General features: G+C 41.2%; 1 protein-coding gene across 3 annotated transcripts; it reads left to right on the top strand.

Annotated features, from left to right (window-relative positions):
• The first annotated feature begins 127 nt into the window (after positions 1–127).
• Positions 128–15519, top strand: MFSD6L (major facilitator superfamily domain containing 6 like). Of its 3 annotated transcripts, none has more exons than XM_089534021.1 (2): positions 128–190; positions 13095–15519. In XM_089534021.1, the coding sequence occupies exons 1-2, from the start codon at positions 153–155 to the stop codon at positions 15064–15066; spliced, it is 2010 nt and encodes a 669-aa protein (XP_089390147.1). In that variant the 5' UTR covers positions 128–152; the 3' UTR covers positions 15067–15519. The 3 variants fall into 3 exon arrangements, with proteins under 3 accessions (XP_089390147.1, XP_089390150.1, XP_089390140.1); XM_089534024.1 differs by lacking the exon at positions 128–190 and adding an exon at positions 6554–6704; XM_089534014.1 differs by lacking the exon at positions 128–190 and adding an exon at positions 6748–6864.
• The last annotated feature ends 11917 nt before the right edge of the window (positions 15520–27436 follow it).

Here is a 27436-nt window from a genome sequence, read left to right as displayed (position 1 = left end):
GGCAGTCTCCACAAACCCAATATTTTGTCAAGATTCATTAGAAGATATCTCACTGAACTGGGACACAACATGAAAGGTTCTGGGTGAAAAGGGGAAATGAAAAAATAAGGGAGCACTGCTGAAGACTTTGGCAGGAAATAAAGCCCAGTTGTATGGTTCTGTGCGAACAGATGGAAGAGGAAGCAAAAAGGTATGAACTTCTGAGGCTTTTCTGTTGTGCTTTATTAATAGAATTTTCTCTCCTATCAGACAATAAGTGGGGAAAAGCTTTTATTTCATCATTTGAAATGAAATAGCTGATACCAAACAATCTTTCTTTACACTTAGGGACTGTCAAATCCAACAGAATACCAAAATTCAGAAACCCAGGTTCAGTAGTAAAACCTCAGAAATCTTTGGCGCGTTATAGACGGGCCTAAGAGGCGCCGTTCTTGCACCGCGATCACGCGTGAGGGGCGGCACTTCCGGATGCGCCTTGCCCCTCGCGCGTAACCGATACGTCAAGATAGCGGCGCCCTATACAGATGGGCGCCGCCATCTTGACGTAGTGGACGCTCTGCGTCCGCACATCCCAACCCAGAAGAGACGTCGCGAGTGCGCGCTTTGGCACTTGCGACGTCTCTTCCGGGTTGCTGGAAGAAGCGTGATTTTCGTGCTCCTTTTTTGCAGTGCGGAGGAGTCACGCGGTTTGGCTGCTGCGGCTCCTCCACGCTGCAACCGGCAGCGGCCTGAGACCGCCCCTTTTGGGCGGTCTGTAACGGGCCTTTGTTAAGAAACTATACGTCCAGTCTGATGACTTTCAATGTCAGAATTGACCTGCAAATGTTACCAGCACATAACTAAACTACACACAGTTCAGACTTCAAGCAGACCTAATTCTTATTCATTAAAACTAATAAACATATTCCTCTTTCCTTTCCCACACCGCCTCTTTCTCTTTGTTGTGCCAGCCAGACATGTTTTTACAACTGATCTTGAATGTGGTTCCCCTCCTTCCCTGGCTTATCTCAGCACCTGCATTTAAGCTCACAGTTTAAAAATATTTCTAAAACATACCATCCCTACTACATATCTCATCACTGTATCATGTCAGAACAAAAGTGTGTACAACTCTTGACAGGGATGCTAGTTAAGATTGCAGTTCTCTTGAGCCAAGTGTGACCCTAAATAGTATTTTACAGAACTACTGCAAGAAATTTAGAACACTTGATTACTTGCCAGCTTGCTGTTCTGCAAATAACTCCACCTCTTAACATGCTGAATAAAATTAAGGATTTCAATTTAAATTAGGGATTTCCAGTTAATGAAGCAGCATACAATGGTTTCTTTTGTTATGAAACCATCAGGATAATTTGTTATATGTTTGTGTGCATGAATTCCTGTCATATTCTGCCCTTCAAGGAAAAGGAAAAATGTCTCTTTGGACAAGAAAGTGGAGCATATATGGCGACAAATCTGAAACAGCACCAAATGGTATCTAATGTAGACAGAATGAAATTCCTGTGAACAAGATGCCATGCATGTTTTCTGAGAACTAGAGACCTGCTAACCTGCAGGGCACTTTGACCATGCAGTCCAACATGGATGACTAACCTGAACAGAACAGGTGGCACAGATGAAAGGATTTGTAACACCTCTGTTTGTACAGGCCAGAGATGCTGACTATGGACGCTATCAGACAAGGGAAATTGGAAGTATAATCCAATGGCAATCTGAATGCAATCATGGGGTTTAACGTCATTGCGTGATAGACTACCACACGCAATTTCGGGCAATGGGAAGTCAGTCCAAACGCAGTCAAGGGGTTTCACATTATTGCGTGAGAGGTGATCACACGCAATTTCGGGCAATGGCAAGCTATTTTCAGGCAATGGGAAGTCAGCTTGAACACAATTCGAATTCACATAAATTTGCTGAACTAGCGAATTCATGTGAATGCGTTCTGGCCCCACTTTCTTTTCATTCGAAATTAAGAGAAATTCCTCCCGTGTGATAAACTCCACCGGCAGAGCCATACCTATGCTCCTGCTTCTCTTTCCAAAATTAAAGCCAAATAATGTATTAAAGTATATAATAGTAAGGGACAAAAACAAATAAAACTGGTACCTTTCCAAAGATGCCCCATGAAACACTATGCTTGCTGCTACGTCATGGGAGGAGAAAATATACAGTAGTCTTCCAGACATGTTTTTAAAGCCACCAAACACTCTCTCTCATTTTACTTATTTATGAAGAATTTCAGTTAACAGTTATAAAATGTTGATATGTAAGTGCCTAATACAAACAAGAAAGGAAGACAACCTGAAAAGAGAAAAATGACAACAGTAACTGAAAAAAGATCAGATCCCTTGAAATAAGAGATTGTTTAGAGCTAAAAATAATGATTACCTTTCAAACCCAAGAATCAGAATGGATCCCTCCAAAACCTGATCTGTGGGTTTGGTGGATGATGAACAGATATCTTCTTAGAAAAAGATTTAAAGCCCTCAATGTCTTTTCAAATTAGTCTGTTTTTATATGCCCATCCAGTTTTTTAAAGTTTATGTCTATTACTCTGACAATGTGAGATTCCGCCCATATAGTCCATCCATCCTTGAATACTTAGGTCTTATAACTCTTTCCATCTTCTATAGATGTCCAGTCTGGCTGCTCTAAGAAGTAACTTTTTATTAGGACCCTCAAATACAGAGAGTAACCACAACAGAACCTCAGAGTGATTCACTTTTTAGCCTGTTACTTGATATCTTATCAGATACTTATCTCAAGAAATTGGCAGCTTTGGGGCAATAAAGCCATATGTGGAACATGTGCAGCATCTGCAGCATTTCGGAGAAGCTTCCTAATTAATCCCATTTAATTTAATTGGACAGAGATATCACCTGTGAATTATGTTTAATATAGTCTCTAATATTGTGCTGAAGATGAATTGTAGGGTGAAAAGGTCCATATTCTACTCCCTTGTGTATCAGAGAGAAGTCTTGATCATTCTAATTCCTAAACCACTTTCAAACTGGTCAATCTGACGTACGACATTTTAAAAATGTAAAAAAATAAGGCATATGACATATCAGCATTTTTTATTATTATGGTTATTTTGTACTGATAACTGGTCTTTTGGGACATTCTGGGGCTCTGTGGGAAATGTTTCAAAAATAGTGCATGAGCTTGGATGTCCTTGTTTTCTATACAAAACCTTGATAAACGTAGCAACTTGAATTTTCTGAAGCCATGGAGTATTAAGACAAACCCCCATTTAAAAATTGTCTGGGCACTCCAGAAAAGTATGGGGTATAATTTCATCCTTTTCAGATCCCTGGGCTCTTCTGCACTTGGAGATTTTAACCCCCCTCCAAAAAACAAACAAAAACCGGCTGTGAGGGTATGGAATGTCTTTTTGAAGGTTTTGGTAATTCTAGTATCAGCACCTTCACTAATTGTAAAAAATATAATAAGGATGCTAGATCAAAGCTTATCTACTCCAGTAACCAAATGCTTATAGGAAGCCCACAAGCAGGTCATGAGAACAATACCAACCTCCCCCACATGCTCCCTAGCAACTGATATACAAGGGATACTCCTTCTGATACAGGAAGTAATATGTACCCAACATGATTGGTAACTGTTGATAGTCTTCTCCTCCTTGGCCATTGTCAGTGCTCTGCTAACTGCATTTCCATATTATTTATATATGGTAGGCCCACTGTGGGATGTTTTACACTGCACTTCAGCAGAAACTGCTATGGCTTAAATTCAAAATCATGCTGGAGCTACATCCTCCCCAGCTGCAGCAGTCATTGGCGTAGTTGGAAAATGGGCTCCAAATGATTTCTGAGCCCTTTGGAGCAGATTTTGGGGATGTCAGGGGTTGGTGTCTGCAGCATTACGTTTCTATTTCAGTTGCCTTATGTAAAAATGTAAGTAATTGAGAAATGGGGCCACATGAGGTCCATCTCAAGGGGATGAGATATGCTGGATCTAGAAGGACAGACAAATCTGCTGCAAAGGGAAGGAGGGAAATTATAAAATATAGATCTAACAATATCTGATGGAGCCAGAAATAGTACAGCACTGATATTTCCATGTGCTCATACTGTGTGAGCCAGTGCCTTTAAAACAAGTTCTCAACATTTGTGTTTTAGGTATAGTTTTGGTTCTGTAAACATTGTCCAAATTGGTTCTGCAAGCATTTTCTGCATGTAGATGTTTACAAACCAGGTGACTCTATGATTGATTGCTCTGCATTTTGTATTGGCTATATCTGTAGCAAATAAACATGTGTACATTATGTAAATAAATAATAAATTATTTGTAAAAATGTAACACATCCAGTGTTGGAAGATGAAAAATTTTACTTTCATTAAATAGCTGCAAAAGATATTTTGATGTCATGTATGCCTGTTTATTGGAGCAGGGAAACTGGCCAAAAAGGCCTCCTCAGAGTAACCTGGTAGTAAAAGTGTTGGTAGTAAAAGTGTGAGTGAACCTGGATTTAGGGGTCACGTCTAAACCTCCCCTTAAGGGAAAGCCACAAGATTTCTTTAGCAGAGCCAGGGAAATCATTTCTTTATTATGCAATGTAATGACTTCAACATTGTAGTATTTATCATAGGCTCCCCTCCCCGTCACCCTTAGTTATTAAAATATGAAAGCAACTTCTATTAGGTGATAAACCGTGGAGTACAAGGAACTGCTGTTCTAACAGAAAGCTCTCTTGTGTTTCTTTCATAGATGATCCTAAGCCTGGCTTTTAAAATATTAATCCCCAGCAGAACACTTTCCTTCGGAGGTCACTAAATAAACTAGAGGCACAAAGACAAAAAGTCTTTGCTTTTCAACGTCTCCCTAAATAATGTTGATCTAAAAAGGAATTGGGGCTAGCGTAGTTCCTTTTAATTAAAACAACAACAACGAAAGCAGGGGCTACATTGCTTCACCCCACTTTCTGGCCTTAAAAAAATGGACCTCAGATTTACATGCTCCAGGGAAGCCTGACTGTTGTGTTGCTCATGATGTTGTCACTTCAGCACCATCTTGAATGCTTTTTATTATCTAAACCTTAAACAAACAAACAAAAAACCTTGAAAGCCATTATAATTGCCCTTCTTTCTTTGATCTTCATTTTACTGATTTCCCTGCCGCTGAGCTTGCGTTAGCAGCCCTGTGTTTCCATATACCGAATGTTGCGAGATATACTGTAATAGATAAATACGGTAAAATGCTTGGGTAAAAACATCACTTTAAAAGGGGAACTAAAACTGCCCAGATAGAGCTAAATCAGAAACGAAGGGGCTCTGCTCCTCTGGGGCTGAGTCAGCACTGCAGGGGTTTGACACCTCTTAATAATAATAATAATAATAATAATAATCTTTATTTCTACCCCGCCTTTCCACAATGTGATCAAGGCGGCTTACAGGTAAGAAGACAATAAAATACAAGTTAAAATATTACATATAAAAATTAAAACATCATCAGAGGAGTAGGGACGGGAAGCAAACAATCAAAATATCAGGGCAAAGATAAGACAACAACTTTAAGGTAGTTGGGGCAAAAGATAACAGGATTACTGAAGTGGGAATGCCAGCCGAAATAAGTGTGTTTTTAAATCTTTTTTAAAAGAAAGTAACGATGCAGAGGAGCGAAGCTGTACAGGGAGCTTGTTCCACACAGTGGGGGCAAAGATAGTAAAGGCCCTCTGTGAGGTCGTTACAAAACGAGACTTAGGGACCTCCAATAGGTTGGCCCCAGATGTTCTGAGTGTGCGAGGTGGACTATATGGGGAGAGGTGGTCCTCCAAGTACCCTGGACCCAAGCCATTTAGGGATGTGGCTCAGTGCTATGGAATTCAGCGATTTGTAGTTTCTCAAGACGTTTAGCCTTCTCTGCCAGAGGGCTCTGGTGCCACAACAAACTACAAATCTCCTAGGTTGCCATGGCAATTAAAGTGATTTCAAACTGCATTATTTCAGCAGTGCAGAGGCAGTCTGTTTTCAAGCCAGTGTGGCCTAGTGTTTTTGAGCATTGGACTGTGTATGGCACTGGAGGCCAGAGTTCAAATCCCCGCTGAGCCATGGAAACCCACTGGGTGCCCTTGGCCAAGTCACACTCTCTCAGCTTCGGAGAAAAACCTTGTGCAAAAAAAAGTTATTGCCAAGAAAACCCCTCGATTAAGTGGCCATTAGTCAGAAACGTCTTGGAAGGCGTACAACGAGCCCCTTTGAAATGAGTGGGGATTGTTTCTAACTTGGCTGCTGGAGGCAGGCCTAGGCAGAAGCCATTTATCAAGTAGGCCGCCCCCGTCTCCTAGCAACAGCCTACCCCTCCCTTCGGGGAGGGCATTTCCACCAACACGACATTATTGTCGCCAAGGGGCGTGGCGTGGCCTGACAGGTGCAGGGGGCGTGGCCCAAGCCCAACCTCAGCCTCTGTTGCCGAGACCAGGTGCTCCTTGGCGCATGCGCAGGGCATTGACAGCGAGCCGAGAAGCCGCGCTGTATGCCTTGAAAGCGGAGGAAATAAGGAACTCGAGCCCCCTCCCCCCACTGCTTCTTGTGTTGTGTGCGCAGTCGCACGCGCCTCCGTCATGCTTCCTCTTCTCAGGTAGCGGGGGAGGCCCCCTCCGCGTGCAGGGTAACCGTTGGGCGCGAGAGAGGCGCGCGACAGCAGGCAGCAGCAGCAGCCCCGGTTACCATGGCAACCTCCCCAAGGTGAGTTAGGAATGGATAGGGAGGGCTGTCGGTTGTTGGCAGAAAGGGCCCCGCTCTCTCGGGGAAGGGTCGCTGAGGCCATGCTGTTGGTCCTGGTGGGGAACCTTGGCCCAGAAACTACCCAGAAAAGCGGCGTTTTGTTTAATAGGACCCATATACGGTGTAATAATAATAATAATAAAGAATATTATAATAAAAATTATAAAACAAAATTATGATAATAAAACAATAATCCGATTTGAGTTTGCTTTAAGCGCCATGGTGCAATGCTTTGGAATTATGGGAGTTGTCAACAACTCCCAGAATTCCATAGCATTGGGCTGTGGCACTTAAAGTAGCCTCAAACTGGGTTATTTCTGCAGTGCGGAAGCTGTCTCTGCCACCACAACAAAATACAAAACAGACAAGCAAACTACCCTAAAAGTCACCAGATTCCGCCTAATCTTGGAAGCTAAGCAGTGCCAGCCCTGGTTAGCATCTGGATGGGAGACCGCCAACGGATACCAGTGCTGTAGGTTACATTTCAGAGGAAGGAAATGGCCAAACCACTTCAGAGTTTATCACACGGGACGGATCCCATGCAGGAACCTGATGGAAAGTGGGGGGGACCCCGCAAAAGTGGGTTGTTTTTTCACACAACGTTCAGGTTAACCCGAACAGAAATTAGACATAATCCACAAGAGCGGGTGGTTTTCCTGTGGCGACATTTGCGTTGATGAGAAATAATGCAACGTTAATCCAAATGCAAAGTTGACAAACTAAAAAGGAGTGTGTTTTGTCGAATTTGCGTTCGGATTAACGTGTTTATTTTTCATTGACGTAAACGCATCTGAAAAAAACCCTACAAAAGTAAGTGTTTTGCAGATTTTAAAATCCCATTTCTGCCCAGGGTTTAACCAATTTGGCTCCATTTGATAAAGTCCTTTGTTGCCTTAGAAAACCCTATGAAATTCAAGAGTCACCATAAGTTAACAGGTGACTTAAAGGCATGCACATGCACTTGAGACCTCCAAGGAGTACTAGGTGCTGTAGGCTATATTTCATAGCAGTAAGATGTTTTTAAAGAGGCCTGGAGTGTTTCATTGGAAGGAACTGGCAAAACCACCTCTGAGTATTCCTTGCCTAAGAAAACCCTATGAAGTTCAAGAGTCACAGGCGACTTGACAGAACAAACACACACAGGGTGCCTAAATATCCTGAAGGCACCAGATCTCATCTGGTCTTGGGAGCCAAGCACAGTCAGCCCTGGTTAGTACTTGGATGGGGGACCGCCAATGAATTCCAGGTGCTGTGGGCTATATTTTACAGTAAGAAATTGGCAGATCCGCCTCTCAGTATTCCTTGCCTAACAAAACCCTATGAACTCAAAGATACCGCCATGTTAGTCTGTAGAATGAGCATTGGAGAGAATTTGTAGCACCTTAGGAGTTTATCACATGGGAAGAATTTCTCTTAATTTCAAATGAAAAGAAAGTGGGGCCAGAATGCATTCATGTCAAGTCGCTAGTTCAGTGAATTTACGTGAATTCGAATTGCATTCGAATTGACTTCCCATTGCCCGAAAATAGCTTGCCATTGCTCAAAATTGCATGTGATCACCTATCACGCAATAATGTTAAACCCCATGATTGCATTCGGATTGCCATTGGATTATACTTCCAATTTCCCTTGTCTGATAAACTCCTTAGTCTTAGTAAGAAGCTGGCAGCATGCGCTTTCGTAGACTTCAATCTACTTCCACTCCATCAGAAGCATCTGAGGAAGTAGACGGAAATCTACGAAAGCTCATGCTGCCAGCTTCTTAACTTTCTTTCAGTTAGTGTCTAAGGTGCTACAAAATCTCTCTAAAACTCTATGAAATTCATGGGGTCGCTGTAAGTGGGCAAGCAATTTGAAGGCATGCATAAAACAGAGACACATGATTGACAAAATAATGCTCTCTATTTCTACAAGCACTTTCCTTTCCCAGGGAATAGTTTGGTGTTTGTTTTGTTCCATTTTTTACTTTGTAAGAAAATCCATTTCAAACATATTTTTGAAACTAGAAGTGGGATTAAATAAATTATTTGCAAACCCAGATTTGCCTTCAGAAAGTGCAGAGAATTTTGCTGTGGTAGTGCTTTGTTTGTGTGCCTTCAAATCAGTTCCGACTTATGGCGACCCTAAGGGGTTTTCATGGCAAGATTTGTTTAGAGGGGGTTTGCCATTGCCATTCTCTGAGGCTGAGAGAGTGTGACTTGCCCAAGGTCACCCAGTGGGTTTCATGGCCAAACTGGGACTCAAACCTTGGCCTCCACAGTTGTAGTCTAGTGCTCAAACCACTACACCACACATCTCCTAAAGTATGAATAGTTGGTAACCCTAAGGAAAATCATGCCTAATGGTATTGAAGTACAGTGGTACCCCGGGTTACGAAAGTAATCCGTTCCGCGGAGCCCTTCGTAACCCGGAAACTTTCGCTAGCCGAAAAAGCCCATAGTCTTTAATAGCGAAAGCCGCGATTCCGGGTGAAATCGCGCCGAAAAGCACCAAAATTTCTTTCGCAACCCGGAATAACCTTCGTAACCCGGAAATAATTAATTAAGTGAATTTCTTTCGTAACCCGGAAATTTCGTAAGGCGGCGCATTCGTATCCCGGGGTACCACTGTATATTGCAGTAACTTCTCTTTGCGTGGAGAACATTGCTATTAATGCTGTTTATGTGTACTTTCAGTCTTTCACTAAATGCATCTATCAGTTTGTTTTTAAACGTATGTTATGTTTTCAGTCAAACATGGAAAAATTGTGACTGACTTTCTTCTGATGTTAAAGAAAGGCTTCTTGTATTTTTCCATACTTCATTTGTGATTTCCTGAAATAACCCGAGGCCTGTTACAGACTGCCAAAATAAAGCTGCTTCGGGTCTCTTTGGAGGTATGCTGTTTAAATGATGCATGCATCCTAAGAATCCGGAAGCTGCACCAAAGCTGCACTCCAGTGCTTAGGAAGGGAGTGTGGCTTTGGCACGACCTCCGGACTCTTAGGACCCATGCATCATTTAAATAGCATATCTCCAAAGAGACCCGAAGCAGCTTTATTTTGGCAGTCTGTAACAGGCCCGAGTCTTACTAAAACAAATTACAAGTAGAAAGCTCTCTTTGGAGCTCCGTGTTTATTACTAATAGTATTTATTTATGGTTTTTTCCCGTCTACAAATGGCACAACCACATTCTGATTTTTTTTCCTTTATACGTTTCTGTGTCAACAGGGTGTTTCTGATATCAGTTGTAGGTAAACACGGGCTTCAGCAAATGCCAGCTAACCATGTTAGCAGCAGTATAAGCAAGTATAAGGTCACAGCTGAAATCTCCCTCCTTCCCAGGTTCAGGACACCTTGCTTGACCACAGTACATGTGAAAGGGATCTAGGAGTCCTAGTATTTATTTATTATTATTTATTTAGGTTATTTATACCCCGCCCTTCAGCCCTAATGGCTCTCAGAGCGGCTTACAATGATTATTTTAATAAGACGGTATTAATAAGATTAATATTAATAAGACTAGTAGACAACAAGTTGAACATAAGTCAACAGTATGATGCAGCAGCTAAAAAAGCCAATTCTAGCAGGGACGTAGCCAGGATTTTGGGAAGGGGGAGATCCAGACTAAGTGCCATCATTATAATGGGGCTTGGGTGCGGCGGCACAGCAGCACGCACCATTCATTGAATCTAACAGAAGGGGGGTCCAGAACCAACAGACACCCCCCCCCCCTTGGCTACGTCCCTGATTCTAGGCTGCATCAATAGAAGTATAGTGTCTAGATCAAGGGAAGTAATAGTGCCACACTATTCTGCTTTGGTCAGGCCCCACCTGGAATACTGTGTCCAGTTCTGGGTGCCACAATTCAAAAAAGATGTAGACAAGCTGGAACGTGTCCAGAGGAGGACGACTAAAATGGTGAAGGGTCTGAAAACCATGCCCTATGAGGAATGACTTAAGGAGCTGGGTATGTTTAGCCTGGAGAAGAGAAGGTTAAGAGATGATATGATAGCCCTATTTAAATATTTGAAGGGGATGTCATATTGAGGTTGGAGCATGCTTGTTTTCTGCTGCTCCAGAGAATAGGAACTGGAGCAATGGATGCAAGCTCCAGGAAAAGAGATTCCACCTCGTTATTAGGAGGAACTTCCTGACAGTAAGAGCTGTTTGACCGTGGAACACACTCCCTCAGTGGAGAGTGGTGGAATCTCCCTCTTTGGAGGTCTTTAAGCAGAGGCTGGATAGCTATCTGGTGCTTTGATTGTGAGTTCCTGCATGGCAGAATGGGGTTGGCCTGGATGGCCCTTGACACCTCTTTCAACCCTTTCAGATTCTATGATTTTAGTATAGAACTCAAGAATTATAATGTTTCTTTGTTTATTTAATTTCTATCTTGCCTTTCTCTCAGCACAGGATTCAAGGTGACCTACAAAAAATTAAAGCACTGATGAACAACTGTTAGTAGAAAAGTTTTTTAAAACAACAGTTCTGTTAAAAACACAAAGTTAAAGCAGTTTAAAAACATTTCATCTTTGCCATGGCTGGATTTTTAAAAGAACATTGGAATTTTAATTCTGCAGTTTTTTGAGTTTTTGAGTTTCTGGTTAATCACCGTATACTGTATCTTGTCCCAAAAATTACCTAAAGTATTTACTTTAAAACAATAAATAAAAGTAAACAGTTTTTAGGAAACCCTGGAATTGCATTCTAGTTGGCTCACAAGTGTGACATTTTTGACCGACCTGAATTGTAAAGCCACAGTGGTACTAATGGGAACTCATTTCCTAAAACGATGGAGAGAGATAAACTCAAGGCAATGAAATGATGTACCCCCTGGAGTTGTTAAAACCCAGGATTGGTCTCCCTTATAATGTGTAGAGCCCTTTTTCAAACATATATGAGATTTGTTCCATTTCCTGTTAATGACTAATCTGGAAAATTCACTTCCTAGCTTTACTCAGGATTCTTCACAAAGCTGGTGGCAAATAGATACTGAAAAATTATCTACCATATACTTTGAAGATGACAGCCAGCATGGTATAGTGTTTTGAGCATTGGATTACAACACTGGAGACTTAGCCATGGAAACTCCCTGGGTGACCTTGGGCAAGTCTCACTCCCTCAGTGTCAGGGGGAAGGCAAAGGCAAACCCCCTCTGAACAAATTTGGCCAAGAAAACATTGTGTTAGGTTGGCCTTAGGGTCACCATAAGTCACAAATGACTTGAAGGCACATGATGGTGACAGTACTTTGAAAGTCAGGTGTAACAGCTGTATTGCTGTCTCTCATAATCATTATTTTCTTTCTTGTGCCATGTTCCTTTCTAATTTTCTTGGCAAAAATGCAAAATAATAATATGCATCTTATCCCCTAGTAGCCTGATGAGATTTGCTTGCCTGCCAATTAGTTGGTGGACATAGGAGTTAGTGGTTGGTTGGCTACAGCTCTGTGTTGACATTATCCTTACAAAAATGCCCTGCCCCAGGTTGTACGACTCCCTCTCGGATTACTGATTGTTAGACACTAAGTTGTTTCATGTTGTTGTTTTTAAAATTATTTATACTGTTTGAATATTTTAGTATATCTGTTACATTACTATGATTGTTTTTAAATGTTGTTTTAATTTAATATAGCTACACTGTTATATTTTATGTATTTTATTGTTTTAAGCTTTTGTCCTGGAAACTACGTTGGGTGGCTTTTTCAGGTATTCAGGTATTTCAGATAAATAATAAATAAGAATAGATTGTAGCATAAGATTATTTGAACCGCCATAGAAAACTGTATCTAATACAGAATCCTGTTCGGGCTTTTTGCTTGTAATAACTCATTAGTTGGGCAAAGGGCTGAGCACTATACTAGTCTGTATAAGAACATTTTATTGGCTTGCATTTTGCTGGTTTTTATAAGAAGGTCTCTGAGACCTCCTTACACAAGTGTCCCACCAGATGGTGAAGAAGTCTGCAGTACTTCCAGAATGATTCACATGCACAGCTCCTCTTTCCCTACCAGTTTGTCTGCCTCAGTTCTCTCCACAATCCTGTGGTGTTATCCTGATGGATCGTACACTAATAAACACTGGGCTCAAAGAAGAGCTCTCTACTCCTAATTTGTTTTAGTTAGTCTTGGGTTATCTCAGAAAAACACAAATGATGCAGAAACATATGAAGAAAAAAGCCCCAGAATGTTGTGTCATTTGTAGACTGAAAAATAAAAGCACAAAACTGTTTTCCATCTGGTTCTTAGCTTATCATTACTGTCCTGGTATAATGACTAATATTGTATTTTGCAGTTCTAGCCAAATAAAATGTTTCTTCTAACATTCCTCTATTTTATTCAATACTGACCAGTCTTTTTAATTAATTTGCAGGGCAAAATTGGGAACCAAGCCTGCCTCTGAAGCCATGAGTACAAATAGCCAGTGGGATGTGAACAAAGCACTAACTCTTGCTAGTCTTTTCCATTTTCTTTATAGTGCAGGCAATGCCTGCACAATTCCATTTTTAACTTTGTACTTTCGGCAGCTTGGGCTAACTGCACCATTAGTAGGGATTGTAATAGGACTGAAGCACTTAATCACTTCGCTTTGGGCCCCCTTATGCTCCTACCTAGCAAAAACCCACAATAAAAGAAAAGTCCTCATCAGTGGATCATTGCTGTGCTCAGTTGGAGCAGGTTTGCTTCTTACTCTAGTCCCACCATTGAACAAGGATGTTGTCTATAAGTTTTGTAATATGAGCCACCATTCAGGCACACTGTTGACTGCAACCCAGGTGCCTGATGTAAGTGTGAGCAGCCTAAGTACAGTGAGTACTAGACTGGGTTCTAATAACAGAGCCCTCTCCATGGAAGCACCTGGAAAGATCTCAGGAGATCTGGTGACTACGGGTAAACCAAGACTAGCAAATACATCAATCAGCATTTATTCCTTTACAAATATCCCTTCTCTGATTAACAATGGAGGCAGTCGTGCCAATACAGATACACAGCAATTCAGTGATGTGCCTTTTGGTGTGACATCTGGTACTTCTGAGAAAGAAGTTGCCCTGATAGAAGAAATGTTAGAGGCATCTACTGTGAGTGTGCCTACGAAGCCAAATAGAAATCCAAATACTGGCATCATGAATGTAAAAAAGAACCCTGAGGGAAATGGCTCTTCAAGGGAAAGTAAAAACTCCACATTTCACACAGTCCTGGTACATCTCACAGAGAAAAACCTGTCAGGGCGCCGGGAAAGAGCTCAGGATGTGAACTCTCAGTTGCTACAAGGTTCTGCCTTCTTGGACGGTGAGCACCAGGTCTTTCTTATGGCGCTGGGGGTTGTTGTGCTTTGGGAGCTCCTGGCTGCCCCTCTTGGATGGATGGTTGATGACAGCCTCTATGAGTACCTTGACTTTGTAGATGCTGCAGACAAATATGGAAACCTTTGGATCTGGAGTTATTTAGGTGCATCTGTGGGAGTGTGCAGCATAGCAGTGCTCGTGGATCAGCTGAACTGTTTTTTGACCACCAATATCCCACGTTTTGCAGTACATTTTTACGGCTATGCCTGTTTGATAACTTTAACTTTACTTGTCAGTGTCTTCTTTCCCATCCATGTCTCCAAAAAAACTGAACATGTCAATAAAACAATCAAAGCTTTGAACCTAATTGGAAATGATGGCCGAACCATCCTGTCTGCTGTCACTGTTTTCCTCACAGGGGCCATTGGATCAACTGTGCAGAATTTTCTTTTTTGGCAGATGCAAGACCAAGGCAGCAATGAGTTATACATGGGCCTCTCTCTTGCCATTGGACTGATTGCCGAAATCCTTCTCAGCTTTTTCAAATGCAAGTTGCTAAGGGCCCTCTCAGGTGGTGGCACAGTGGCTTTGAGCCTGAGCTGTCTTGCAGCACAGCTGCTGTACTATTCGTTCCTGTGGAGTACCTGGGCAGTGCTGCCAATCCAGATCTTCTGTGCCTTCAGCAACGGCGCCTTATGGTGGGCTGTGAACATGCTTGCAGATGACATTGCCACTCCTGGCACAGAGAGGTCTCTGCATCTTGTCCTGCAAGGCCTCTCTTGTGGATGTGGAGCCAGTTTGGGCAGCTTTGCTGGGGGGTTTGTTGTGAACAGCTTTGGCCTAGCAGTGCTTTACAGGGCATGCACCATTACATTAATACTCTGGTTGATCTTGTTCTTGATTGTCCAGTCCAAGTTACCACGTCAGAAAAAAATTAATTATTCCCGTCTCCTAGCTCATGACTCTAGTGACATGAGTGACTCTGATGATGATGATGACAAGGAAAGAGACTGGCTGGTCAAAGCTATGAAAGATGAAAATTTCAATAGGAACTGGTGAAGGTCCCCCTTGGCCCAAAAGCAAGACTTTGGAAAAATAGGATGAAAATATCAGAAAATGGTGCACATGAAACCTATAAGGAATCTTTCTACTAACCTTTGGGATTTTATGCTGTACATATTTGCTCAGGAAGCAATTATAAACATTTTATAAAGATTTTATTTTCTTAAGATTAATTTATTGTAAATAATGATAGCAATTTAGCTTTTCTAAAATTTTAATTTTCAAGATTTACAGAATGGGGACTTGGAACAGATTCTGATATTGATAAATTTATCCAGATTGACAAAATTTTGTTATCCTCAGAGTGATAGTTTACCGTTTTCATAATAATTGAATCCTTTTTGAGTGCGGGGGCAGGGACCCCTTATACTTTGGGGAAGTTAACATAGCACTTGTCTTGTGAGAGTCATTGATAATTGGGTAGGAAATATTTTTTTTTTTAGACTGATCAAAGATCTGTAGGGCTGTTATATCACTTTTAAGAACTAGGTTACAATTCTAGGGTGAGATTACTTTGGTTTTGGTCAGTATTCTTTTTCTCCAGCATCACCTATCTGGGAGATTTCAGTCATTGCAAGGTTTATTTTAAACTTAACCTATATATCTGTAATGTGAATATAAAGTCAACATACACTATAATGCTCGTTAAGGTTACGCTTCCACATTGCCAAAAAATTGCCAGAATGTTTTGGGGTGCTATGATGGCATAAAAATAGTTGCGTCAGTGGTTGCACTTTCTCAGAGATGGCCTGATTGCCTGGGAGCAGTCCTAGTGCAGTCAATCATTCCACAAGCTAATGTAGAGCTTTCTCAGATGCTTACTCACATTTGACTTGGTAGGTCGGGAACTAAATGCCTATTGTGAAACAGGTGAGGTTAGGGCCCTAGCGCCTGTTGTACAGTAGAGTCTGGCACAACTGCCCTGGTGTATATGTATTTATGCCATGCTAAACGTATATAGGATCCTGGTCTAAATTGCATAAAGTTTACATATGCTAACTGATGTGTGTAATCTAGAAATGCAGTACATTCCAGCATAGTGGAAAAGACAGTGACTAAGCAACCTATTTTTCTGCGGTTGGGTGCCTTTGCTGGTAACTTCAAGGGCTTTGCTCTGTCTTATTATGGATTTGTATCTTTAGCATTAGACAGGCTTTCAAATAAAAGACTGCCCTCTTATAACCCTTCAAATGGAAAACTGCAGTGTAAACTGAGATGCATGACACATGTAATTTACAAATGACTCTCCTGCATTTATAGAAGATACTGTACTCTCTGGATCTGACAGATCAGCCTCAGACCTCTTATTTAATTAAGCACTTGAACATAATAAAAGGTGTCTAAGATGGGAACTTTGTTTCACTTAGATCATACATAGTAGGAATCTTTTGTAAGTATCCAAAGAGTTTTGCCAGAAGAACTAAGATTTAGCTTAATGTGGCATGATCGATTTTAATTTCACTCTTACACTCAATTGTCAGTCATCTTGGTGGGATTGGGTCCAATGTTCTGCCCCAGAAGTATGCAGGGGCTGCATGGACTACCAAAAATGGCAAAAAGCTAAAATTGTCATGTTGAAATATAGCTTTCTTCCCCCATGTGAAGCATTTCAAGAGTGGTGTAACATATGCCATTTTACCCTTTTGGAGAACCGGCAGAAAAAGGACTGTGTGAAGTCGGCAGAAGGAAAATTAGTGTTTGGGGGTGCTTACATTTTATTTCCCTGCCCTAGAGAGTTTACTCTTGCAAGTAATAATTTGTGCACGGGTGTCCATGCAAGTGCTGGGGAATGGCTCTCTCTGCTTCACAGAGTCAGTATCTGGAAGAATTTTATCAGGGCGATGATACTGCAAATCCTACACTACAGAAAAGTTATTTCCCCTTTCACTTCAATCAGCCTTAAATTTGGCTTCCATCTTGCAGTGTATAGTAAATAGCCTCTCTTGCTTATCCAGTGAAAACTACTGCTGCTAACAAGTTCATTTTTCATTAGAAAAAATTTAATTGGCAGTTTGGCTCGTCTGCAATTACAGCTAGACAAAAATATGTCTGCAGGAATGGGATTAGATGAGTACTTTTTAAATAGTATTTTTAACCAGTCCACTTAAAATGTCATCTTCCTAGGAAAGGAATACAGAATACCTTCATGACAAAACTAGGCACCATGTAGGAGTTTCATTAAAATGCCTTGTGTCTCTCTTTTTGGAAATCTGCCATGGGGGAGGGCAGAGAGATCATTAGGATATGGGCTGCAAGTGGGGAGGGGAAGTATCTTAGCTTTTCTTTTCATACGATAGCCCTGATCCTGAATTATTCTTCTAGAGCTACCCACAAAGAAAACAGTTCAGGGACACTTTTTTAACACTGTATATCTCCTCTTCTTCAATTAGTAGCAGTTTTGGGAAGGGAGGATTTAAGTTGGTGAATCAGCATGGTGGCTAAGGACAAACCTCATCCCTTTTCTGCAGCCAGATTCAAATCAGTACCCCCTTCATTGGAAGAGTTCAAATTACAAAATGTGCATCATATCCACATAGCACCTTCTATGTATTTAATATTTTGAGTTACCTTTTATATACTTGGCAGGAATGACAGACAAAAATGTTGCCTCTTTGTCTATAAAAACAGCCCTTGGCTACAGTCTGTATTTACATGTTGTTGTTGTGTACCTTACGGTGGTTTCTGACATATGATGACCGTAAGACAAATTTACGGGATTTTCTTGGCAAGATTTGTTCAGAGGAGGTCTGCCATTGCCTTCCCCTGAGGCTGAAAGCATGGGTCTTATTTGTACTCATACACCACTAAGAAAGAAATCACATCCTGGATTGCATATTTAGGAGTTCAGTGGTACTAGTCAATTTTTGCCTTCCACAATTTTATAGAAAATTGCTCTATAAATTGATTGTACCTAATGTCATAATTGTTTTTCATTTTTATTTCTGCCTATGATCTTATTAATGGTGTCTTTTCATAAGAATTCAAACTAAAACCTACCAACAGCTTTGTGCTGAAAGATATTTCCATCCCTTGTTGTTTACTACATAACTATCAAACTGGTTGCTATTTTCACAAGTAGGGAAGCAGTTGGCATTGCAGGGACCGCCAGGTCATGCATATTATAGTAAAATACTATGCAGTGCTGTTCAAAGTGGTGATCCATGGAATGGTTCCAGTCCTTGGCACATTTCCAGGGAAGAAAGAAACAGTTGTAGTGAATAGGCACAAATAAAGTGCTGGTCCCTAGCCCATTGGAGAAAAACCATGCCTGTCCTCCACATCAGATGGCTTAAGAAGCACTGCACTGTGGATAGGGTTGCCATATTTCAGTTCCTCATATCTGGGCATCTAATTTGCAAGTTATGTAAATTATTATAATTATGCATATTATTGATTTGCATTTTGATTATGCAAGTGTAACACATGAATCACTGCATTTTTTCTACCTTTATGTTTCAACCTCACTACCAGTACTAAGCTAAATGCTCTTTCTTTCTTCTCCCCCCCACCCCACCTCTAGTTATTGTGAAGAGAAGGAGGCTTCCAAGCAGCCCCAGAGAGTGAAGGGATTCCCGTTACTGTCTCAAGGCTGTTTGGAAGCAAAGTTCCACCGTGTTGCCTAGCCCTAGGCTCAAGTCGCTGACACAATCATGACACATCTCAGGGACCATTTCTGCTTGCCTCCTTTCCCTTCCCTTCTCACCTTCTGTGCATATCGGGGAAGAAGGTGAGAGGAAATGGAAGAATAGGGTGGTAATGCTATTCCTGTGCAATAACAACTGGAGCCTGCAGGGTGGGATGAGGCTCCCACCAGTGCCAGTCTTCTTGCATGGTTTCTTGCTACATTGCCAAGGCCACATTTTAACCTACCTATTGGCCTTTGACGAAGAAGAAATCTGGGTTTTACTGCCAGGACATAGTCTCTTCAATCCTGGATTTTCCGGTCAAATGGCAACCCTATGGGGCATGTGCGTGGGAGGGGAGAGGTTATACCTGTGCCTGCCAACCTCAATAGATAGAATAGTGGACAGAGTTTGTTCTCTTAAAAAAAAATCCTGCCATATGGATCACTGATATGTGCTTCTATTGTATCTTTGAACAGAAGAGAAATACAGTATAAGGGCTTACAAGTGAGGAGAAGGGAGCAATAATTCTGCCTGAAGAACTCATGACCCTGCTGATGGGAGAACATTTTGTCCCTGTCACCTGTGTCTCAGGTTGTAGCTGGTTTACTTTGACTTTAAGTCCAGGAGGCATTGCTGAAAAGTCCTTCTGGATGAGAAGATGTACATTCTTCACAAGCATAAATACATTCTAGTTTTATATATATATATCTAAATACATACATTAATTCCCAGGTTAGGGAGCAGATGTTCGTCTACTGCTGCAAAAACAACAAAGAGGCATCAGACATCTTTAACAAGTTTTATTTGGCACAAGCGTTCCTGGATTCCAGCCCACTTTGTTATATATGTGGAGTGTTGTGGAACACTCCATACATCAGATGAAGTGGGCTGCTGTCCAGGAAAACTTATGCCAAGGAAATATTTTTAGCCTTCAAGATGCCAGAGGGACTCCCTGATGGTTTTGGTTTTTACACAATGTCAGAAAGGAACTCCCAGAACCTGGCTTTAAACAGCTGAAAATATATTGGGAATAATTATTTCTTATAGTTTGTCCACAGCATGATTTCATATTTGTGGGTGAATATTTATTGTATTTTATTTCCTAGCTTTCTCCTGACATGGGACCCAAGGCAGCTTACAAGAAGGCAAAAACAAAATGGAGCTAAAAAAAAGTAAAACAATGAATATCAAAGAATATCTTGATTTCAGTAAGGCTTTTGACAGGGTTCCCCGTGACATTCTTGCAAACAAGCTAGTAAAATGTGGGCTAGACAACGTAACTGTTACATGGATTTGTAATTGGTTGACCGGCCGAAGCCAAAGGGTGCTCAACAATGGCTCCTTTTCATCCTGGAGAGAAGTGACCAGTGGGGTCCCCCAGGGCTCTGTCCTGGGCCCAGTGCTATTCAACATCTTTATCAATGACTTGAATGACAGAATTGGGGGTATACTTATCAAATTTGCAGATGACACCAAATTAGGAGGAGTAGCTAATACCCCAGAGGACAGGATCAAACTTCAGAATGACCTTAATAGATTAGAAAGCTGGGCCAAAGCTAACAAAATGAATTTCAGTACGGAGAAATGTAAGGTACTGCACTTAGGGTGGAAAAATGAAATGAACAGATATAGAATGGGTGACACCTGGCTGAATGAGACTACGTGTAAAAGGAATCTAGGAGTCCAAGTAGTCCACAAATTGAACATGAGTCAACAGTGCAATGCAGCAGCTAACAAGGCCAATGTGATGGTTCCTGTGGTTGCACACATGCTCTGCTTCTATATGGCTGCTATTAGTGGCATATACTGTGTCTAGTTCTGGGCACCACAATTCAAAAAGGACATTGAGAAACGAGCGTGTTCAAAGGAGGGCGACCAAAATGGTGAAGGGTCTGGAAACCATGCCCGATGAGGAATGACTTAGGGAGCTGTGGATGTTTAGCCTGGAGAAGAGAAGGTTAAGAGGTGATATGATAGCCCTGTTTAAATACTCGAAGGGATGTCATATTGAGGAGGGAGCTAATTTGTTTTCTGCTGCTCCAGAGACTAGGAGCTGGAGCAATGGATGCAAGCTCTAGGAAAAGAAATTCCACCTCAACATTAGGAAGAACTTTGTGAGAGTAAGAGCTGTTCGACAGTGGAACAAACTCCCTCAGAGTGTAGTGGAATCTCCTTCCTTAGAGATCTTTAAACAGAGGCTGGATGGCCATCTGTCGGGGATGCTTTGATTGAGAGTTCCTGCATGGTAGGGGGTTGGACTGGATGGTCCTTGTGGTCTCTTCCAACTCTATGATTCTATGAAGCAAGCTATCATATTAAAAACACCATTTTAAAAAGTGTAAAGTAATTTTTAAAGCGTAACAATAAAGATAAAATACAGTACTCACTTCAAAAGACTCCTGCAACCAAGTATTCATCAAATGCCTATTTAGCTAAAATGTCTTTGCATATCAGTGAAAAGAAAGTGGTGAGGGAGCAACCTCGGTTCCTATGAAGGAATTCCACAGACTGGGGTTAGCTACTGAGAAAGCCCTCTGCTGTGTCCTCACCAGACAGGCCTGTGATGGTGATGGGACCAAGAGAAAATCCTCCCTGAGGATCTTAAGACTCGGGTAGGTTCATGTAATGAGATACAGTCTTTCCAATAATCTTGACCTAAGTTGTATAGAGCTTTATAGTTCATAACAAGCACTTTGAAATGTGCCCAGTAACCAGTGAAAGCTGTTTCAGCAAGGGAGTTATACCTTTAACTGACCCCAGTCAACACTGGTTGCAACATTTTGGACCTGCTGAAGGTTTTGAACAGTTTCCAAAAGAGATCCACATAGAGCATAGAGTATTATGGTAATTCAAATTCAGTGTAATCAAGGGATTTGTCTTGCCCTGACTTCTCTAGGAATGGGCACAGCTGGCACGCTCATTTTTCACTGTGTAAATGCACTCCTGGCCACCAATTAATACAAATGATATTTTGTTGTACAGAAGGCATTTTACAATCAGCTAAAGAATTTCTGAAGTGAAGTATTCTTGATATATCTAGCTCTAGGGATTCATCCTTGAACAAACAGCATGACTCATTCTGACAAATGTTTTCATGTGTATCTATCCAAAGAAGTAATTTCAACAGGCATTTTGTAGATCGAAATGTTACATCAGAACTAGTCCTGAATAAGTAAGTGGTGATGGATAATGTTTAATTTGAATAACCTAGATATAATACTGTGTAAAATTAGGACATTGAAGTATAGCACAGCTGAACAATAGGTCCAAAACTCACTGTAGTAATAATCTAGTCTGAGATCACATTAACTGTCCTGGTTCAGTGCTAGGGAATCCTGGAAACTAATTTATTGTGGCACCATAGCTCTCTGACAGAGAAGGCTAAATATCTCACAAAACTACAGTTCCCAAATTTCCCTAGCATTGAACCAAGGCAGTTAAAGTGGTCTCAAACTAGATTACTTCTGCAGTGTGTTTTGGACCATAAAGTCCTTGGATACACTGAAATACTTAAATAAGGGAAAGATTCAATTACTTTGATTTGGAAAAAGGTGGTCAGGCTGTAACCCTGTGCTCACTTTCCTGCCTATAAACTGCACTGTGAACATAGTAAATCTTGCTTCTGAGAACATGTGCATAAGATTGCACTGCACAGTGGATACTTTAACTCTTTCATGAAGTCACTTCTGAAAAGGTGCTTTGGACTGACTTGATTGTGGCAGTGGGTCTTATATTTTATTTATTTGTTTGTTGAATATAACTTTTGAAAGACATATTTGTAGTACCAGTTATAAGGCTGCCATTTCTCCCAGAAAGGCAAGAAAATCCCAGATTGAAGGGACTATATATATATCCCAGCCAGTTGTCGAAGTAGTAAATGTTGGATTCCTTAGGCCACAGGCAGTGACTATGGCAGCAATGGCAGTAATGCAAGAAACCATATTAAGAAGACTGGCTCTGGAGGGAGACTTTTCCATGCTGGAAGCTCCAGGTGGTATGACAGGTGTACAAGAGCCAGAGCCTAGAAGGCTGGAAAAGAGAGGAAAAGAAAGGAGGCCAGCAGTGAGCTGAGATGCTGAGCTGAGGAGGTCATGTGAGTGTGTGGCTGTGCTGCTTGAGCCTAGGACTAGGCAGAATGATGGAACTTCATTTCCAAGTGACTGCAAGAGTAGTAGGGAGTTCCTTATACTCTCCCAGCCCCTTGGAAGCCTTCCTCCCTCACCGGGTTTGGAGAGAAAAGAGTTCTTTCAAAAAAAAAACCCTTCAAGAGGTTCGCTTCCAAGCTGCTGTGAGAGTAGCGGGAGAGTACAAGCCGGGTTCAGAAAAGGAAGAGGCACTAGGGACCACATTGCAAACGTGATGAAAACAAAAATAATGACCATGGAAGATATACATAAATTCATCCTAGATAATGAGGAAATCAAAATAGTAAAGGAGTTCTCATACCTTGGATCAAAGATTGATCAGAACAGAGACTGCAGTCAAGAAATCAGACGAAGCCTAGGAATGGGAAGGGGAGCCATGAAAGAACTAGATATGACTTGTTTTTATCCAATAGCTGGGTAATAGTTTTTCCAGTTTGTAGCCTATTGGTTTTACCTTTTAGATGCATCATTATTAACATCTTTATATTCTTAATGATACACTACATTAAATTTTTCATAGAAAGAGACATTTTAGTCTCTTTCAGTATAAAATGTAGGAGAAAGAATGGAAAGGGAATCTTGTGACACTCTTAACGGCTGATTTTTTTTAAAGCATGAGCTTTAATTGCTTACAATCCATTTCCTTAGAAGCACCTATACTATACTCAGACCTCAGGTACTGTGCAATTACAGAGTGGTGGGAGGGACGCCAAGTAGTATGTTCTTTCAGGAGAGGCAAAATGAAGACGTTGCCTTTCCAAATAAGAATTTTGCCCTCCCATTGAAATTTTCTTTTGGTCCCTAAATTTCTAGCATTGCTGCAATTTAAAATTTCAGTTGAAACCTCAGCCACCATGACCAAGAGAGTTATGTTCCAAAACATCTGCATTCAAATGTACCCGATCCCTAAAATTCGGTGTCAAAAGAATCAGAAAGAAAGGGTCCAGGTAGCATTTTTGGAAGCAAACAATTCAGGTCAAGGAACAATTTTGCTGATATTTCTCTTTCCCTATTCGGGCCTCCAGATACAGAAATAGGCAGCAGAAACTCATTGATATTTTTAAACAAGATATACTGTAGAGCAGGACAAGAGGCAGAGCCAGTGTGGTGTAGTAGTTTGAGTGTTGGTCTATAACGCTGGTGAGCAGAGTTTGAATCCCCACTTGGCCATGAAAACCCACTGGGTGACCTTGGGCAAATCACAGTCTTTCAGCCTCAGTGGATGGCAATAGAAAACCTGCTCTGAAGAAACATGCCAAGAAAACCTTGTGATAGATTCATCTTTGAGTCACTACACATTGGAAACGTCTTGAAGACTAACACCATGACACCACACACAACACAAGAGGCTGTGCTCTGTCTAATTGTTAAGAGGCAGGCCTATATATAATACAGATAAACCTGCCTGCCTGTAAACAAACACTAAAACAAACTGCTCTTATAAATTCAGGTGTTTATTAGTGAAACAAAACACAGCTGACTCAACTGAGGAGGAATGCTGTTTTCAGGATTACAGCCAAGAGTCAGCATTCAAATATTTTCAGCATCTGTATTTCACGAGCGATCATTAAACTTTTGGAGCATCTTACATGTAGCACAGTATTCTCAGTGACTGTATCATCTTTTGGTGTTTATATAGACTGCCTGTCAAATGGGAGAGAGACGTGCCAAACCACCATAGAGAAACAAAATGGATGTTTCCTGTTAAAGCAGAAGCACCTGCAATTTTTTTTAAAAAAGCAACCATTAATGCATCCTAATGATATACATAAAACAAGAAAGAGTCTCAGCCAATAGAAATGACTCATCTCATTAAATGCAGCATTCATCCCATGTCATCTCACATTTGCTTTTATAGTTCTGTTTTGCATAGATGACGTTAAAGTGCAGTTTAAGAACTTAAGGCTGGGGAGATGGTTCCCCCCCCCCCCCAATCCTTTTTTAGAGTAGAAAACATTGTGAGCAGACATGAAAGTTTGGCAACCTTTGTAGATTTATTCCAGATCACTTACAAGCCTGGGATTGTAGTCTCATAATAGATGAGATAGCTAGTCCCAGGTTTATGAGACTATCAGTCTGTAGTTTGATTTGCCTTACTAAATACTCTTGTCATCATCAGAGGAGAACTAGCAAGAGCTGATGCTGATGGAAACACAAAAAAGAAATTCTATTCAGAATTGACTTTCCTTTTATGTCCAACAGCACATTTCCTGCCCGGGCCAAACAGATTTTGGCTTTTAATTTCCATATTTTTCTTAATTGTTTTGAGAATTTCTTGTAAAGCTTTTGTGCTAAAGTTGCTGCATCTCGTATTAACAGTAAAAAGAACGACAATGCCCTCAACAGATCAGCATAAACAAATAGGAGGCAGAAGTCCCTTTAAGACTGTTTTGATGTTGCTTCCACATTGTTCAGCTCAATGAATTCATTGGACCTCTAGTTCTAGGTAAGTGCTTGGCACTGGGTTGCAATTGGATGAAAAATAGTTCTGACTTCAGGCTCATCATAATGTTGAGTTGGAGGATGAGGCTGGTTTTCTCAACTTGGATTGGAGGCTGGGCTCCTCTCATTCTCTGCAGTGGCTTTATTGGACTGACATTTCTGACCATGATCCCTATAAGGCAATTCCTCTGAATATATTAAGGCCTCTGCTCTAAAATGAAAAAAAATCTTTATTAAGCCTTTAATCCATAGAGAGAGATTAGATTATGCACTGTTGAAGATCTGAACCTGTTTAGCCACTTTCTAGGCCAAGGAGTGCAAACAGAAAGAAATACTTCATACTCTACACAACGTATACAGGAATTCCAGCCCATATCAATATCTGGAAGATGTTTTGGATCAAATCAACTCATATAACTGTGGCCTTTGGCCATGCTGCTTGGTTCTTGATTAAAGCAACCCACAGACACACTGAGGGTTACAGCCATTAGCTACTTGGCCGTGAATGATGGTCAAAGAAGAAATGCTTAGAAGCCATATCTGTCATGAATTTATCTAACCCCTCTTTAAAGACATCTAAGGGTTAAACACATAGCATATGATAAAGATCAATGTTTTGAGTAAGTATATGTGGCCCAAGTCTGGATGAGGACCACAATGAATGATGTAGTGATGATGGTACTCTTTCCTGTATCCAGCTGTTATCTAAAAATTCACATACTGATATGGGAGATGGTAAAACTGGGGAGGGGACACTTTTGTTCACATTGACACAGAGATTAGATTTGAAATGAAAAATTGATGGAAGACTTACATTTCCTCCATATATATGCTAAGGTCCCAGTCTGGATCAGAGCTGTGTATACTTTGGCGGGGGGGGAGGGAGTGCTTTATCAACATTTAACAGCATGTAGTTCAACCCTAAATAGGTAGACAGCATAACATCTTGTTGTTGCAAATGCCAAAGTTTAGCTATGTGGTGTGTGCAGAAGTATTTCTATTTGTCTGGCCTGCGTCTCCCACCATTTGGCTTTAGTGGATGACTCAGTGTGCTAATATTCTGAGGGAGGGCGAATAACTTTCCATATTCATTTTCTTTCCTTCATGCATATTATACACCTCAGTCATGTTTCCACTGAGACTCAGCATGGTGTAGCAGTCTGAGTGTTGGTTTAGGACTCTGGGAGACTAGGATTCACATTGTCACTTGAACCTGGAAACCCACTGGGTAGACCCAAAGAAGTGGAAATGTTCCAACAGCTGACTGGGGTCAAATGCCCACATGTGTGCATACCCATGCACACTTACGTACTGATTCCAAGAAAATGTTCAGTGAATGAAGCAGTTGGCTTTGTCTAGAGCAATGGTCTCCAAACTGTGCCCTTTAAGAGATTTTTGACTTCAACTTCCAAAAACCTCAACCATGCTGGCCAATAGTTTGGGATTCTGGGAGCTGAAGTCTAAAATCCCTTAAAGAGCATATTCTGGGGACCACTGGTCTAAAGTCTAACCTATTGGTTGTAGCAGGAAAGAAAACATCACATGATGTCAATAATCAATAGCTGTGTTACACCTTTAATTCAGATTTACTGCATGCAGTATAAATGTGCTTGTGGCCATCAAAGATGTTCACCTACCTTTGGCTGTGCTGGCTAGGACTGCTGGGAAGTGCAGTCCAGCAGCATCTGGAGAGGCACACTTTTCTCACTTTTGGTCTAGACACATACACTGTTATCAACTATAAATGAAATTAACCAGGTGGACATTCTTCTCCAAACCAGTGTACCTGCAAAGCAACTTTATAAATCCACACTGGCGTAACCCAGCTGTTTCAGGGTATTGAAATGCTGGTGTGCCTCAGAAGCATCTAGTTGTCAGTGTGGGGGAAATGTACAACTAATCTGGTGCAGCTCTTAGGGTGTTCTGATTGAATACTTCCTGGATGTTAAATGATGGAGTATGTAGAGTGCTAATGAAAAATCAAAGCCCACAATACCTCTCAATTAACATGAATGATTCTTCACTCATTCCATAACTCATTACATGTTGCAACCAATGGAATGGGGGCTAAAAAATACAAAAAAAAAAGGGGGGGGGTTTGACCTTCATGTCTCATGAATACCATATTAGAATAGGGATGGGGAACCTGTGCAC

This window comes from Sceloporus occidentalis, unplaced genomic scaffold (genome assembly GCF_023333645.1).
Source record: "Sceloporus occidentalis isolate IW3139 unplaced genomic scaffold, rSceOcc1.0.p SCAF_1, whole genome shotgun sequence".
Lineage (NCBI taxonomy): Eukaryota > Metazoa > Chordata > Lepidosauria > Squamata > Phrynosomatidae > Sceloporus > Sceloporus occidentalis.
This window is presented reverse-complemented; position numbering and strand designations above follow the sequence as displayed.

What these genes read in the sequence shown, in the direction of transcription:
- MFSD6L (XM_089534014.1), top strand. Translation starts at nt 6,785, where the DNA reads ATGCTGTTGGTCCTGGTGGGGAACCTTGGCCCAGAAACTACCCAGAAA. An exon ending in TTTAATAGGACCCATATACG is followed by an intron (nt 6,865 to 13,094) that starts GTGTAATAATAA and finishes ATTAATTTGCAG; the next exon opens with GGCAAAATTGGGAACCAAGC.